At 39.8% G+C, this 18,162-nt stretch overlaps 1 protein-coding gene across 2 annotated transcripts in view; it reads left to right on the top strand.

Annotated features, from left to right (window-relative positions):
* The first annotated feature begins 2,239 nt into the window (after positions 1–2,239).
* Positions 2,240–18,162, top strand: part of fbxo25 (F-box protein 25) — a 43,344-nt gene continuing 27,421 nt past the window's right edge. Inside the window, exons 1-5 of one of the 2 annotated variants that reach the window (XM_072560898.1) lie at positions 2,240–2,573; positions 10,415–10,518; positions 15,535–15,584; positions 15,662–15,754; positions 16,517–16,610. In XM_072560898.1, the coding sequence (XP_072416999.1) occupies positions 2,434–2,573; positions 10,415–10,518; positions 15,535–15,584; positions 15,662–15,754; positions 16,517–16,610 (481 nt within the window). In that variant the 5' untranslated portion in view covers positions 2,240–2,433. The remainder of the gene's footprint in view (positions 2,574–10,414; positions 10,519–15,534; positions 15,585–15,661; positions 15,755–16,516; positions 16,611–18,162) is intronic. The other variant, XM_072560905.1, reaches the window with a different exon arrangement.

The following is an 18,162-nucleotide window of genomic DNA, read 5'->3' as shown; positions in this document are numbered from 1 at the left end:
TTCTATGATTTTATAATTCTATAATTTGTGATTCTTTTTCTTTCGTTTTCTTTTACTTTTCTGCCTTTATATTCTATGTTTTGATTTATTTTTCTGTATCTTAAGGTGACACAATACTTTTCACTGAATGTTTTAATAAAATACAAATGACAATAAATAACTAAAATCAATAACAGACAAGTAGAGGTAACAATGGGTTGAAAATGAGAGGGAGAGCACCTTTATTCAAAAGAGTGATGCTTCGGCCTAACACAACTAATAAACCAAGGTCTGAATATTTTGTTTTCTGGCTATGTCAGTTTTGTTGTGTTTCATGGAGAGTTTCTCTCTGTGAGGCTCAGCAAGATCTCTCACTGCATCATGGTTCAATTCAACATAGTTCATATAATAAAAACTAAAATAACTGCAGATTTCGGAAATCAGAAAAAACAACAGAAATTATAGAAAAGCTCAGCAGGCCTGGCAGCATCTGTGGAAAGAAATCAGATGTTTCAGATCCAGTGACCCTTCCTCAGATCTGATGGTAGCAAGAAAACATTTTTTTTAATGCAGAAGACAGGTTAGGGAGAAGGGATAAGTGATAGGTGCAGATAGAGCCCAGAGAGAACAGTTGGACAGACAAGGAGTGGATAATCATCAGCCTGGAGAATAAGTACTAATGGGAACAATTAGTGGCTAACAATAGGTTGTGAGTAATAGCAGACCATGTGATAACAAGGACTGGTGTGTGGGTGTTGGGGTAAGGATATGGGAGAACGTGCATCAAGCCCTAAGATTGTTGAACTCAATATTGAATCCAGCAGGCTATAGTTCCCAAGATGAAACTTAGGTACTGTTCCTCCAGCTTGTGCTGAGCTGTGCTTGAACGACTGCAGTAAGCCTGAGACAGAAGTATTGGCCAGGGGATATGGTGATGTGTTCAAGTGGCAGGCAACTGGAAGCTTAGGGTCTTTTTTTGCAGAGAGAACATAGGTCTTCTGCAAAACGGTCACCCAGTCTTCGCTTCATTTCCCCAATGTACAGGCGTGAATGACATCGACTCGATTGAGTGAGGTATAGGTGAAATGCTGCTTCACCTGGAAAGTGTGTTTAGGTCTTTTGATACTGAGGAGGAAGGAAATAAACAGGAAGGTGCTACACTTCCTGCAGTTGCAGAAGATGCCATGGGGCAGTGGGGTGTGTTAGGAGTGAGTGAGAATTGGACCAAGATGCCCCAGAGGGAATGGTCTTTGCATAAGACTGACAGGAGAGGAGAGAGGAGAGTGATGCTGACATCCTGCTGGAGGTGGCAGAAATGGCAGCTAATGATCCTCTAGATGTGGTTGCTGGTAGGTTGGTAGATGTGGACAAGAGGAGCCCTAATCGCTGTTGTGAAAGGGAAGGGGGGGAGGGTGAGGGCTGAAATATGAGTGATGGGTCGGATCCAGCCAAGGGGGCTGTCAACTATGATGGGGAATCCTCAGTTGAGCAAGAAGGTGGACATTTCGGAGTTGGCATCATCAGGACAGATGTGAATGAGATGGGAGATGGAGGAACTGGGAGAATTAAAACAGAGTCTGTACAGGAAGTGGGTGTGAGGATATATAGTCAAGGTAACTGTGGGAATCATTTTGGTTTGTAGTGGATATTGTTTGCCAGCGTATCCCCATAAAGTTTGGTTGGTTACACAATGCAGATTGGGTGACTTTGCATGTGTAGATGGATATGCACAAGGAAGCGATATATTTACAGCCCCCCCCACCTCCACAATTCTAGCAGCATCTCTCCCATACACTGCGCTCTGTGTCTGCCACAGATTCAAGAAGAACGGATGGTTGAAACAAAGGCAGAGAAGACTGGTAAACTTAGCATAGGTGAAAGTGAGGACTGCTGATGCTGGAGATCAGAGTGGAAAGTGTGGTGCTGGAAATGCACAGCAGATCAGGCAGCATCCGAGGAGCAGGAGAATCGACGTTTTGGGCAGGTGCTTGGCATGGAGGGAGAGGAAAACAGCGTAAGGAGAAAGAGAATGTAAGACATTGGACACTGCCTCATAGACGTCCTTCAGTATTCGTCCAAATCGCCTCCTCGATGATTGACTGTTACCTCCACCAGTGAGAACCGAGAATGTGAAGCTTTCGGGGAAGGGGGTGGGGCGGTAGGACAAAAGGGACCGCTGATTGGCTAGGATAAGGTATAGGGCGGGAGAAGCGGAGACTTCCGGCTCGGGGAGGATGGCCGTTGCGTTTCCGTCAATAAAGGCCCAGGAAGGGGCGGGACCTTGTCCGCTGTTTGTAAACACAGGTGTCGCGAGTTGTGATTGTCCGTGCGTTCCGATTGCAACCGCCGACTAACGGCCGCGGCGCGAGCGTCAGTAGATGCCCAGTTCCTTCTGACAGTCGGCAAGTGGGGACGGGAAGGCAGCAGGAGCCACCGCTTCCAGCGGGAGGAAAGATGCCGTTCTTAGGGCAGGACTGGCGATCCCCGGGAGGGTATTGGGTGAAATCTGACGACGGCTGGAAACGCTTCGAGTTTTACCGACGGGAGGAGGAAGAGGAGAGCAGCAGCCACCGGCGCCAACCGGAACTCGGACAGTGAGTGCTCAGCAAACGGGGGGGATTGACCCTCCTTCCATAAACACTGGCGACAAGTGTTCTTTACCCCGCAATATCAGGAACGTTAACTAAAAGTTGCACTTTAGCAAACAAATGCTTCCACGTTTTTTGTTTCTGTCATTTTTATTTTGTTTTGCGGGTGGATTCCTCTTCTGTTTTATTTCTCCCTGTTGTTTGGTTTGATTTTCATTTTGTTTGGTATTATGGCTCACTGCTGTGTTCAGGTCCATTCCTGTAATCCTCAACCTCGTGTTGTTTCCAGCTTCCTGTGGCCATCCAGGTTGGATGGGGAGGGAGGGGAGAGATCTCAGGAGCGGATCTGGATAACCAGCCTCACTGTAATTACTCCCAGATCCCAACAGAGACCCTGCACCAACTTCAGAGATTCCGCTTGTTTTGTACCATTTAAGAGAAACAGCAAAAAAGCTTTGTGTCACACTTTTGATATGAAACTGCATCCTTGCAAGAGCTGTCTGCACCTTCTACAGGTTTGACATGGCGGTGGGCATGATAGAACATAGAACAATACAGCACAGAACACAAGGGGGCATAGCTTTAAATTAAGGGGGGGTAGAATCGGACTGATGTTAGGGGTAGGTTCTTCACTCAGCGAGTCGTAAGTTCATGGAATGCCCTGCCAGTAGCAGTAGTGGACTCTCCCACTTTATGGGTATTTAAGCGGGCATTGGATAGGTATATGGAGGATAGTGGGTTAGTGTAGGTTAGGTGGGCTTTGATCGGCGCAACATCGAGGGCCGAAGGGCCTGTACTGCGCTGTAATGTTCTATGTTCTATGTAGAACAGGCCCTTCGGCCCACGATGTTGTGCCGAACTTCTAACCTAGATTAAGCACCCATCCATGTACCTATCCAAATGCCGCTTAAAGGTCGCCAATGATTCTGACTCTACCACTCCCACGGGCAGCGCATTCCATGCCCCCACCACTCTCTGGGTAAAGAACCCACCCCTGACATCTCCCCTATACCTTCCACCCTTCACCTTAAATTTATGTCCCCTTGTAACACTCTGTTGTACCCGGGGAAAAAGTTTCTGACTGTCTACTCTATCTATTCCTCTGATCATCTTATAAATCTCTATCAAGTCACCCCTCATCCTTCACCGTTCCAATGAGAAAAGGCCGAGAACTCTCAACCTATCCTCGTACGACCTACTCTCCATTCCAGGCAACATCTGGTAAATCTTCTCTGCACCCTCTCCAAAGCTTCCACATCTTTCCTAAAGTGAGGCGACCAGAACTGCACACAGTACTCCAACTGTGGCCTAACCAAAGTCCTGTACAGCTGCAACATCACTTCACGACTCTTGAATTCAACCCCTCTGCTAATGAACGATAATACTCCATAGGCCTGCTTACAAACTCTATCCACCTGAGTGGCAACTTTCAAAGATCTATGTACATAGACCCCAAGATCCCTCTGTTCCTCCACCTGACTAAGAACCCTACCATTAACCCTGTTTTCCGCATTCTTATTTGTTCTTCCAAATGATGATGAGCAGCCTCTTTATTAATGGAGAACTTGAGGCGTGGTCCTTACAAAGGTTGTCTAGTGGTCAACAAGCCAGCAGATGTCTTGCAGATACAGGTCTCTGCAGCAGGTTGGATTGTTGAGGTTGATGTGAAGTCAGATTTTCTTTCTGGCCCCCTCATACCTGGTCAGGCATCTACCTCTTTCAGGGTTTGGTCAACACTTTTGTAGGAGGTGTTACTGAGTCACTTTCAGTTATAGATGTTGACGTCCTGGAGTTTTGCAGTGCTTCTGCCAAGTGGTGCATAATTCAGGATTCATTGGTGGGTTGGTGTAATAATCAGCAGAAGATATCTTTGCCTTTGACCTGATGTTGTGAGACTTGATGGGATTTAGACCCTGTGTAGACTCCTGGACCCACTGCACTCCAATATGTTATCACAGCTGCCAGCCGGTGGTCTGTCTTGTTAATCGTACATGATGTAACAAGGGACAATGACTGTTGATAAATTCAGTGACTGATTCTTGTGGATAGTGGAGGCAGCAAAGAGAACTTTTATGGAAATCCATTCTGGCACCAGTGATGTTTGCGATGGAAGATATTATGCGGTCCAGTGACACTGAAGATTACTGAGCCATTTCATGAATATCTCATGTACTCTTGCAGTGGAATTGATGCATCAAGTACATGTATATGCAGTCTCAAGCTTGCAGTTCCTTTTTGACTGTAAAAGAGATGTTCCTAATGTTTGAGCTGAATTTCTCACCTCCACTGATTCTGTAGGAGCATGTGTTATTAATGGTAGTGGGTGTGGGTGTTGGTGTGCTGGGCATAAGTTGGCTGAGGATCTTCTGGTTGGCTTTCTCTAAAGTCTGGTAAAATTCACCATTCACGGGCCTACAATAAACAAAGTAAAGGATATTGGGTGTTCTGGGTACATACTGTAGTTGCCTTAGTAAAGGATCAGTGTTCTTTGGTGTACTGATGAGCAACATTGGATATGTGTTGACTTCAGAAGAGAATTTAGCTATTTTAAAATCTGCATTTTCATCTATTGTGAGTCAGTTGTTTTAGTGACCTGCTTTTGTGTTATAGTCACATGTCAAAAACCAGTTATTATTTTGAAGCAAATGGCAATTGTTTTCAAACAAAATGGAACACAACTGATGCAGACAAACATTAGAAGCTTGGATGGTTAACCATGGGAGATTTTGTGGTCAATAATAAATTTCATTGTATTGTTTACCTGCAGATTTGAGCATAGAGAAGAATGTTTCATATTTGATAGGGATGCTGAGCTGATGTTTTTGAGATGTCACAGTAGTTTCAGGAGGTTCATTTGTTATCATGATAAAATGTAGAATGGGTGTTTTAGAAATTCACGCTTGGCAGTTTATTAGTTTGAAATTGTATAATTACTATCCACATTGTTATCTGCAAGGTTGGTTTGTCTTGCAGTGGGAGAAACAAGGACCTGATAACTTGCAATGTCACGGGTGCTATTTTCATCATGTGATCTGTTTTTTTTTATAATTGTTCTGTTTACAGTGCACTTAAGTAATTAAAAAGGAATTGAATATAATTTGCTATGATTTAAAATAAATATCTATTTCTGTTCAAAGCGTGATTGATTGCAGTGGTATTACCAATTACTGTTTTGCCCTCTTAGTGTCACTTCTCTCATTCTGGATTTATATATGTATATAATTCAAAGAAATGAACAAATGCCAGGGAGTAACTGTTTCAGCAAGGGTCTCTACATAAACCACATCACTGTTGGTCATCATTGATCAGAAATAACCTTCTAGCTCAGCTACTGCTTGAGAAGTTTCATACAGTGCCAGAAAGAGAATTTCACTTGATTGCCACACAATCCAGCACCATTCAAACATTCATTTCTTCCTCTACCAGTACATCCCACAAACATTTTTTTTAAAAATGGAACTGAAAAATGTACTCTCATGCATGTTTAAAACAAGCTTTTCCTAAAAATTGAACTACTTTCCTTGGACATCCTTTAAACTGGGTTAGACACAAGGGATTTATTTTGGAAGTGCATATGCCAAAAGTTTGAATTTACAAATTTGTAAGCCACACTGAAATTTTAAAACCATCTTGTGTATACTGTTTCAATATTTTTCACAAGTTTCAAAACTAAAAAATGATTGCAGTATAACTTTGATGTTGGTGCTTCTACTTTTTCAAAAGGAAAGTTGGGCTTTTCTTTTTAGGACTTGGAGGAATTTCACATGGATGATATACTATCCAAGGAGAATATACACAAAAGACAGAAAGAAACTTCTTTTTGCAGTTGTTCATCAGTAGTCACTTGTTATTGTTAGATCAGTATGGTAACAGTTCCAGTGGAACACTGCATCTGACCTATCAGTAAGTGATGCTTGCCTTTGTTATAAGGATTGATCTTGGTACTGTTCATTTAGTTCAGTTTTCTTTCAATATTCATAGCTGTGTTCTGATGAACATAAGTTCTTCTTTGAATTATCACTGAACCATTAAAGTTAAACCACCTAAACTTCTTCAGCCTACATTACTTCAAACACAATTTTGCAGTCGATGGATTTTCAAATTTTATTGTTGATGTGTTGTTCCAGGAAGACTGGAAAATTTTGGTGAATTTTGACTGGTTCTTGCAATTCCATTCCCTAATGAAGGCATTTTGGGGAGGCTACTAGTAGAACTAATGTCTGATGACTATCTCCCTCACTGCTTAGATGGAAGTTAAATCATGGATATTTTGACTGCAGATTCTCAGAAAATAAATAGACTCAAATTGCACTTGCTTTTGGTTAGCTCTGTTATCTGTCAAATAAAACTCCATTATGCTCTGAACAAGACTAGCAATGCTGCGTTACATATGTGGTCTGTTTGTGTAAAAGTAATAGGATTTTATTTTCCCTTTTTTAGTTTTAAATTTGTCAACCAGGTATAAGATCGTTTATAAAAAGAGCCTTTGTGGTACTTTGGGAATTTAGTTAATGTATGCCCATACTTACTCTGGTGTATAGAACCTTAAAGTATTAAACTGCTTGTTAACTAACACCTGCCCAAGATTTGAATCCTATCTTGAGCAAGTTAATTTTGGAAGTGTTTAGTTGGATAAAGGGAATGTTTCTATCAATGGCGTGGCATGGTGGCTCAGTGGTTAGCACTGCTGCCTCACAGCATGAGAGACTCTGGTTTGATTCCACCCTCAGGCGACTGTCAGTGTGTGGAGTTTGCACATTCTCTCCTTGTCTGCATGGGTTTCCTCCCACAGTCCGGAAATGTGCAGGTTAGGTGGATGGCCATGCTAAATTGCCCATAGTGCACAGAATGTGCAGGTTAGGTGGATTTCTCATGTGAAATGCAGCGTTAAAGCAATTAAGGTTAGTGGGGGTGGGTCTTGGTGGGACGATGTTTGGTGGGTCAGTGCAGACATGATGGGCCGAATAGCCTGGTTCTGCGTTGTAGGGATTCTATGATTCTAATAACTGCTTTTCATCAGATGAACCCCCCCCCCCCCCCCCCCTTGTTGGCAGTAAGCAAAACAGAATATGCCATTGTACCAAATAACACCCTATTTTAGGTGAATAGCAAATTTTGCCTCCTCGAGTCCATGATGACAAATAATCTATCTCTGAATGCAGAGCTAGTTGTATACATAGGGAAAGTAAATACCACCTTCAGAATCTTCACAAAATGTGCATGGAATAACATCAAGCTAATACTTAGGACAAAAATGCGAGGTTTTGAGGCCTCTGCTCTCTCTTGCTGTCTGGAAATGAAACATAAGCCCAATTTTCACCTTGCTGGATGAATTTTTTTTATTGCAAGCAGGGCAGATCACAAATGTGGCAGTCCTCTCAAAGGCACTTCTTCCAAGTATGCTGACTCTCTTAAAGCAGAGGTACCATTGCTGGCTTGGGTGCATATTTGCAGAATGAAAAACTGTTACGACTTAGGGATTTTTTATTCTTACTGGTGAAGTAGCTGGAGACAGACAGTCTCAATATATTGCCCAAAACTCTGCTTCAAGGTTGCTTGCAAGTAAGAAGTGAAGGCCCTGAACAGCAATGAGGAATTCATTGTAGAAAAACTAGATAAATTGAGATTGCTGTCAGTGGAATACAGGAGATTTATTTTAAGAGGTATTGAAGGGGGGGGTGAGCGTGGAAGAAGGTATTTTGATAGTCAATAAGGGGAAACTGTTACATGTAGCAAAGAGTTCCAGAGGGCACCAATTTAAGGTCATTGATGAACCAGAAACACGATAAAGAATATTAATGCCAGTTATTATATCGAATACACTGCCTAAGAAGGACGGTGGAAACAGTTGACAATCCCTTTCAAGAGAAAATGGAGTACCTACCTTTTTTTAGGTGGCTGGAGAAACTTTCATGGCCATGGAAGCATAACCAGCTCTGGACACTGATTTCAGAGCTGACATAAATAACAGGACTGGATGTCTTCTTCCTGTGCATAATCACTTGATTAGAGTCCAGATATCAAGCCTTGATATTTTCTTATCATCTAAATCTACAAATTTATCAAAATCAGATTCTGGTTCTTTCATTAATAAGAGTATCAGAGGTATCTCTGATTAGTGACATGCTTCACCATAGAATGGTAAGGAGAAAATTCTTTGGATCAGTCTGCCACATATATTGATTTGTGTAATTTCATTCCACCTTGTCTTACTTAAATTCAAGTTAGAAGATTTGAATTTTTAAGTATAAAAATCTAAATATTTGCTGAAGACTTAATTTCAAATCACCTTGTTTTAAATTGTTTGAACTTTGCATTATCAAGTCGCCGGAATTCATTTTTTTTTGTATTTAATGTCAAATATACACTTTTGAGTTAAATTTGTCATTGAACTATTGCTATTTATTTCAAGTACAGCAATTTTGCTGAGACATTTGTACCATTTATAAGTGGTACAATTGAATCTCATTCATGCCACCAAATCTGAAGTAAATTGCATGTGTTTCTCCCTTCATTATTTAACAGACATTAAATAAAATGTCCAAATGTTGCTTTTAGTTTACTTACTCAACTATCTTTTTTTCCAAACATGATCATTATGTTTTAATATTTTTAGGATCCTATCTTTAGCTATTTTCAATGTGGGGAAAGTCTTAATTTTGCCCGTCTGTCCTAAGATCAGAAATGTTAAATGCCAGGAATTAGCTGTAATGTCCTTCTCTGCACTGCTTGAGTGTTTTGCTTTTATGACTGAGGGGAAAAATAAAAGAGTTCAACATGCAGTCTGATTGGGACACATTATAATTTAATCATGATATTTTCTGAATTGTACTGAATTGTCTTGGTATTGTGTCCTGATTGCTTTGATTATTGTTACTTCAATAGGTTCTGAATCTATAATCACACACTCTAACCCCTTCTGCTCCACCATTAGGTATTTCTAGCGTGTGATAGTTGTTTGTTCTGTCACTGTGAAATACCTGTATTGCTACAGGCACTATTAATCTGCAACTATTTTTCCTATTTGCATTTGATTTATTCAGATTTGAAGAACTCAGTGAATACATTTCAGGCACCTATGAATATGCTTGGGGTTGTAAAGTACACACAAACATTGCTGAATACCAAATAAAAACCAAAAGAACCGCGGATGCTGTAAATAAAAAAAAAACAGAATTTTTGGAAAGACTCTGCAGCATCTGTGGAGAGAAATCAGAGTTAACGTTTCAGGTCACGTGACTCTTCCTCAACTGAGGAGTGGTTTGCAGGTTGCTGAATACGAACATGTTTTTGTTAATAATTTAACATGGGGAAAGAAAAACTGTTTGGGATCTGTCTGGACCACACACTCATCGTTGTTATAATTGCATGCCACCTCAATCCACAATTACTTACTTAAGGCATGTCTGCAGGAAATCCCCAAAATAAATTATTATTAAATCTAAATACTTGTGCTGGTAATCATTCGCACAATAAATCAGATGAGGCATTCACCATGAGGTAATCTTTGCAACTATATTTTATGCATAAAATATAAACGCGTATTAATTGTTCAATTTGTGTAACATTATTAGAATCCTTGGAACTGTATGCATTCATATCAAATTATAAAATCACCAGTGAAAAATCTGCAACACATATAGAATAAAATAGGATTTTAAAAAAACACTTATTGTCCCCATTTTCATAAGATATAGTTTTTTTAAGAGCTATGAATCCTCTTTGAGTGTATTGTTTCATTACAAGATCTTATTAACACAATAGATCTTAATTTGTAAAAAAAAGTCTTATCTTTACTATATCATGTTTTTTACATAAAGTGTTTTGAACTTCTTTCTTTTCAATAGATTGCAGGAAGAGAGCCAGGAAAATAGAATTATTGGGGAAGACTGTGAGGTGATAGTGAAAAAGAGGAAGAAAGATCACTTCAATAACAACACAAAGACTCAGTGTAAGGTTTTTTAAAGCGACTTATTTTGAAGCGAACATGGTAGGCTTTGGAGCTCCAAATTATTGGAGCTTTTCAGCTATACCAAAACTTGCAAATGATTATCTATGTGTAAATTAGGTACATTAATCAAACTACTCATTAATTAGAGAAAAGTTTGGAATTAATGAAGTACCCTGATTGACTCAGTGCCAAACTGTTAATTTTTTTTAAAAAATGTATCCACATCCATTTTGATTTTAGAGAACAGAATACTTTTTTAAAATGTATGCTCATCCATTTTGTGTTTAGAAAACAGCCGACCTTTCTTTACTGCAGGATTTGTTTTTCTAATTTATTTTTCAAAAGAAAGCCTAACTTCTTTTTTTAAATATAGAAGTAAAGTTGCCAGAGTCCCACCAGCCCCCTCAGGCTACTCTGTCATTGGAGAGCGATTAGCTAGTGGTGGTTTAACCTGAGGGTCACCATGCCACAGGCGAGAAGAGGGGTAGAGAAGGAGAGCTCTCCATGGTAACCTCAGCTGGTGCCTGAATTTAAGCCATACTGTTGTCATTACTCTGCATTGCAAACCAGCTGTCCAGCCAACTCAGCTCACCAACTCCCCTTCTGTTTGAAGTATACATAATTTAGCAAGTTATTCAAACTGTTCCATCTTGAGATACTCAAACATTATCTGTTTTGTAAAAGAGGAAGTTCTGGAGTGTAATTGCTCAGAATGCTTGTTCCCATTAAAGGACCCTCTAGCTCAAAGAACAATATGTGCAACTTTCTGCTTTCAGAATGCTGTGAGGACAGCAACCATCTCCAAGAATGAGCTTGATTTAGCAGCAACTTTTTAACAAAGTCATGTAAAACAAGAACACATTCCTGGTAATGTGCACTAAATATTTGCTAGGTTGTTACTAGATCTATAACAAAAACCACTATGTTCATAATCATCCACATGCCCAAACAATTTTGAAGTTTCTTTGACCTTTTTAGGGAAGCATTTGAGAAATTTTGATAATGGAAAAGGTCAAACTAATAACAAGCAGTAGAATGTGGGGTTAAATTGGACAGTTGTGATGGTACAGTTAACTGGCATCCGTTTACTTTAATGCTCGAAGCATGGCAAATTCAGGCTGCCTTCTGGATGAAATTATTCCATGGACCAAGCAAGCGCTCGCCACACTGTTCAACGGCTGTACTCAGCAGCAGGAATCTGTTAGTGAGTGTGAAGTATTACATGAAGGCAGAAAAGCAGAAAATATTCTGATATGACTGAGAGGAGGATGTTGTGAAACTTGAAAGGGTTCAGAAAAGATTTACAAGGATGTTGCCAGGGTTGGAGGAGTTGAGCTATAGGGAGAGGCTGAATAGGCTGGGCTGTTTTCCCTGGAGTGTCGGAGGCTGAGGGGTGGCCTTATAGAAGTTTATAAAATCACGAGAGACATTGATAGGATAAATAGACAAGGTTTTTTCCCTGGGGTGGGGGAGTCCAGAACTAGAGGCATAGGTTTAGGGTGAGAGAAGAAAGATATAAAGGAGACCTAAGGGGAAACATTTTCACAGAATGGGTGCTGCGTGTGTGGCATGAGCTGCCAGGGGAAGTGGTGGAGGCTGGTACAATTGCAACATTTAAAAGGCATCTGGATGAGTACATGAATAGGAAGGGTTTGGAGGCATATAGGCCGGGTGCTGGTAGGTGAGACTAGATTGGTTTGGGATATCTAGGCAGCATGGATGAGTTGCACCAAAGGGTCTGTTTCTGTGTTGTACATCCCTATGACTCTATCTCTATATAAGAAAGGGAGACTATTAAGTTTCAACCTTTGTCAGAAGTAGAAAAAACTGGAGATGTAACAGGTTTTAAGCAGTGCAGAAATAAGAGAATAAGGAGTGATTGAAGAATGTATGTGATAGGAGAGATTAAAGGGGATGCTGATGCAAAGCAAAAGGAGAGGGTCAAGAAACATAAGAGGCATTGTAAGTAAAATCATTACCAAAAGTTGCTTTTCATGAATTATGTGGAAAATCCCTTTTTTTTTAAATACAGGATCACGCTTTTTTTGTGTGTCAGTGTTGTTATTAGCTGTATTGCCTTTTCCCCAGTAGAAAATGTACTGTCTATGTATGGTGTATCACAAGGATTGGAGCTGGGTCCACAGCTTTTTGTCATTTATATAAATGATTTGGATGTGAACATTTGGAGGTATGGTTAGTAAGATTGCAGATGACACTAAAATAAGTGGTATAGTGGACAGCCAAGAAGGTTATCTCCGAGTACAATGGGATCTTGATCAGATGGGCCACTGAGATGAAGAGTGGCACCTGGAGTTTCATTTAGATAAGTGAGTGCTGCATTTGGGAAAGAAAAATCAGGGCAGGATTGTACACTTAATGCTAAGGTCTTGGAGTGTTGCCAAACAAAAAGACTTGGTTGCAGGTTCAAAGTTCTATGAAAGTATAGTTGTAGTTAGACTGGTTGGTGAAGAAGGCGTTTGTAATGCTTGCCTTTATTGGTTAGTATATTTCGTAAAGGAGTTGGGAGATCTTAGTTAGGCCACTTTTGGAATATTGCATTCAGTTCTGATCTCCCTCTTATAGGAAGAATGTTGTAAAACTTGAAAGGGTTCAGAAAAGATTTACAAGGATGTTGTCAGGTTGGAGGGTTTGAGCTTTAGGGAGAGGTTGAACGGACTGGGGCTATTTTCCCTGGAATGTAGGAGGCTTTGGGGTGACTTTATAGAGGTTTATAAAATCATGAGGGGCATAGAGTCATAGAGATGTACAGCTTGGAAACAGTCCCTTCGGATAGTATAAATAGACAAGATCTTCTTCCCCAGTGTAGCAGAGTCCAAAACTAAGGGACATAGGTATAAGGTGAGAGGGGAAAGAATTAAAAGGGAACAAAAGCGCAACCTTTTCACACAGAGGGTGCTGCGTGTATGGAATGAGCTGCCAGAGGAAGTTGTAGATGCTGCTACAGTAAAGTATTTAAAAGGCATATACCTTTATCGGTATATGAATGGGAAGAGTTTAGAGGGATATGGGTCAAATGCAAGCAAATGGGGCTAGATTAATTTAGGATATCTGGTCAGCATGGGCAAGTTGGTCTGAAGGGTCTGTTTCTGTGCTGTACATCTCGATGACTCTATGCTGCTAATTTTGTGTGGTCTAACTCTTAGCCTCTTTACTTCCTTAACTTTTTCTATCCCCATTTCTGGGGATAGGATTTATGCCACAGTCTGTCATCCCACTCATTCCTGTAACTGTTACTAACTATATTTTCTCTTACTGCTTTTTCTGTAAGGACTGTTTTCTATTTGTGGCCCACTCCATTCAAGTTTGCTAGTGCCTTTGCTACTTCCTGCCTGCCACTGGGAAAAACACTTTTTTTTAAAAAGTACCTCTTCCCTGTGCCTTTGCTTCGTCTAATGTTCCAACAATGTACAAAGGTGACCTTTTTATTGTGTGTTTATTCTCTTGAATTCATTTCTAAATAACTTGTCTTGCATCTCCTTCAGAAGTATGATGCAATGGTCAGAAGAAAGGTGAGAAGTGTGGGACTGTTGCTGAATGGAGAGTTGTGTTTGAGGTAACTGGTATTGCTTTGGCGTTATTTGATAGAAGCCAGACAGCAAGGGAGGCTAGATTTGATTAACTTTTCCTGTTCTATCTGTCTAGTGTCATGTATTTCCTATTTCCTTGTTTCTGCTCTCACCTGACAGATGGCTGCAAAGATTGCTTGCTTGTAATGGCCAGGATGCATGCCACAGATCTTGATAGCTACCCAGCTGACTGTCTTGGGCTCTTCACGTTGTCCAGGAATAGAGTATTTCTGAAGTCAATTGTGTTCTCATTTATAAGTCTGAAGTGTGGATCTAAAGTATGTGGATTCTGCACTAGTCATTTCATGAATAAGTAAATCTTGTTACAGTATTCTTCATGCCTTGCTGTGGTGTATATATTGCATTTGGAACAGAGGAATGTCATAGAGTGAAGGATTGGTGACGACTTCCATTCACCTGTATGATGCATCGTGCAAATATTTTGCAACCTCATGCACTCTGGGTCTGGTATCCCTTTGCATTCAGCAAAATGGCTGAAGTCATGAGGCACACGCAAGTATTATGTGCATGCACACAAAATCCTGCACCACAAGGAAGTCTTTGAAAACTTGTCTCTTGCTCTACTTTCTGCAGCTGTTTCTAACAGTGTCCTTTGATCTATCTTGTGCATAATGTGCCCTATAGAGGGGTGACCTATAGAGGTTTACAAAATTGAGGCGCGTGGATAGGATAAATAGACAAAAGTCTTTTGCCTGGGGTGGGGGAGTCCAGAACTAGAGGTCATAGGTTTAAGGTGAGAGGGGCAAGATATAAAAGAGACCTAAGGGGCAACTTTTTCACGCAGAGGGTGGTACATGTATGGAATGAGCTGCCAGAGAATGTGGTGGAGGCTGGTACAATTGCAACATTTAAGAGGCATTTGGATGGGTATATGAATAGGAAGGGTTTGGAGGGATATGGGCCGGGTGCTGGCAGGTGGGACTAGATTGGGTTGGGATATCTGGTTGGCATGGACGAGTTGGACCGAAGGGTCTGTTTCCATGCTGTACACCTCTATGACTCTATAACTTCTTGGCCTTTTGATGGTTGTAGGCAAAAGTTATTCTGTGCAAGAAATGATGATCTGTTGAGTAGATAGAAGCAGGGATTCAACAATGGGGGAATCTAGATTGAGATTTAAAAGTGGGTTCCAACCCATGCTAAACTTATAGATTCTTCTACCAGCTATAAGTAGAAGATATATTATAGTTTGCATTTTGTACAGGCTAAATTTTAAGAGCAATAATATGAAAATAGTCACAATCAGTCTTTTGATGTTATAACATCCTTTTCTACTGAATTTTAAAAATCTTAATATGCAAAGTACTTTAGTAGTCAGCCATTGTCTTAGCATATATTAATGTCACATCACCTGTTCATGAACAGTGGAGTACTCTGGTTTAAAAAAAGTTCTCATTTTGTTTTTCAGACTTCTGTCAGGAAAAGTGGATCTATGTTCATAAAGGAAGCACCAGAGAAGTAGGTTTATTTGCTATGTAATCTTTGTCATTTTAATTTTTATCCTTTTAAATGTTGTGGCTTTACTTTGTTTGCAGAGACATGGTTATTGTACACTGGGAGAAGCATTTAACCGCTTAGATTTTTCAAGTGCAATTCAAGACATGAGAAGATTCAACTATGTAGTTAAAGTAAGTTGTTTTCCTTGAACTTTGCATTCTTTTAAAGATTATACCTGTATTCTCTACAACTCCCCCCTCAGATGTTTTTGGGCTTTTATTGTCTCCAAAAACACACTAACCATGAAATGTTGACTTGTATTTAATCACACAACTTTGATTGCAAAAATTTCATGGCTTGTTATGCAGAAGATTGCATTGCCATGGAATAATTTTAATGGTAAAAAAAATTAAATATGGGTGTTATGAGTACATTTGATTTATGTACAAAATGAATCAAAATTAACCTCATTCCTGATTAGAATGTGCTAATTTCTATTATTAACTTTCTAATTTACTTGCAGATTTCAGATACTTATATTAGTTTTGAGTAAGAAGCCACATCAAAGAAGTGAGCTTGTAGTTAGGTGGATTTATCCTTATCTGACATATTTAACTTAACTGAGACACCTCAGACATTTAACACCTATCACGGTGTAGGGCACTGGAACTCTATTTCACGTATTCATGAAATAGTTTAGTGCTGTTTGACACCATGGAAATCTGAGATTTTCATATTGATTTTATGTAGCATGAACAGTGCAAATTATTCATGTTGCTTTGTCTGAGTGCTTCTTGTGAAAGAGTTCATTATTTAGAAAAGGCTTACAATTTCAGAAACTGTATTTAACATGAAAGCCAGTTGTTCAATAAGAACTGTTTTATAGCGTGTTACTAAATTTTGCCTTGAGAAAAGATACTTATATGAGCTAAGTTAATTTTTTAAAAACTTAGCTTTTGCAGCTTATAGCAAATTCACAGTTGACCTCTCTAAGTGGAGCTGCACAGAAGAACTACTTCAATATTTTGGAAAAGATCGTTCGGAAAGGTAAACTTGACCATGTTTGTTTTTAATGTGCAAATATGTAAAGCCTGTTTCTCAGAGCAGAAATGCAGAGCACTCCTTTTGCCCAACACACTGAAGCATTAATTGCCAAAAAGTGACTTTTTTTGTTCTGTATTAAGAAGTCTAATTCCACGCAATGTGAAATGATTGTCTTTTTTTTGTATCACCTTATTTTGTCTGGGACACTATAGACTTAGAGTAATAGAATTCTACAGCATGGAAACAAATCTTTTGGTCCATCTCACCCATGCTGACCAGATAGCCTAAATCAATCTAGTCCCATTTGCCAACATTTGGACCATATCCCTCAACCCTTTTCTATTCACTTACCCATCCAGATGCCTTTTAAATGTTGCAATTTTACCAGCCTATACCACTTCCTCTGTCAGCTCGTTACTTACATGCACACACCACCTTCTGTGTGAAAAAGATGCCCCTCAGGTCCCTTTTTAAATCTCTCACCTTAAACCTATGTCCTCTAGTTTTGGACCCCCCTACCCTGGGAAAAAGACCTTGGCTCTTCGTCCCATCCATGCCCTCCATGATTTTATAAGCCTCTACAAGGTCATCCCTCAGCCTCCCATGCTTCAGGGAAAACTGTTCCAACCTATTCACCATCTTCCTGTAGCTTAAACTCTCTGACCTTGGCACATGCTTGTAGATCTTAGCCCTTTTAAGTTTCACCACATGCTTCCTGTAGCAGGAAAACCAGAATTGAATCCAGTATTCCAAAAGTGGCCCAACCAACATCCTGTACATGTGCTTCGTGACATCCCAACTCTTAAACTCAATTCACTTTGCAATAAAGGCCTTTGGAATGCTTGCCTCTAATAAAATAATACTTGTATGTTAGTGGTTTAAACACAAAGTCTTGCATTATTGCATCATTTTTCATGATCTCAAGATACTAGCTTTACTGCTGGTGAATTGTATTATTTTAATGTGGGGAATGCTAACCAATTTTCACCGTTTACTGTGAATTCCCAAGTTGGAACACACTTTGCTCACATAGCTACTGATTGTTCACTTCCCTGTAAGTCCCATAGGTGCCTCACGATTGTTCAAACCAAAAATCCTGTTTATTTCAAGGTTTGCATATTCTTTTTCCAATTTTAGAAAGTACTCTTGACACTTCTGTTAATGTCTTGGGTAAATCCAAATGTTGCTTTCTAAAATAAGTGGCATATCTAAGTTAGTTTACATTGACTTTGATCCAATCTCAAACCAATAACTCATGGATCTCAAAGTTAAATAGTCATGCAGACTCAATGGCAATAGGCTGTACTCCTTTTCTCTTGAAGGTCTGGTTCCATCTCTTCAGTTGTTTTTCTTCAACGTTTTTGCATAGCGAATAGCAGAATAAATTAAACTTCAAAATATAAGAGATGCTGCAGATTAGAGATAGAAGAAAGAAACCTGCTTGTGTTAGCTAGGTTTGCTAACTCTGGATATTTTTCATTTGAGATTTGATCTCATTGCAATAGATCTTATTTCCCCTCTCCTCCTTCCTCCCATCCCTCTCTCTCCCACAGTT

This window comes from Chiloscyllium punctatum, chromosome 3 (genome assembly GCF_047496795.1).
Source record: "Chiloscyllium punctatum isolate Juve2018m chromosome 3, sChiPun1.3, whole genome shotgun sequence".
Taxonomy (NCBI): Eukaryota; Metazoa; Chordata; class Chondrichthyes; order Orectolobiformes; family Hemiscylliidae; genus Chiloscyllium; species Chiloscyllium punctatum.
Note: the sequence above shows the minus strand (reverse complement) of the source record. Positions and strands in the feature narration are given on the sequence as shown.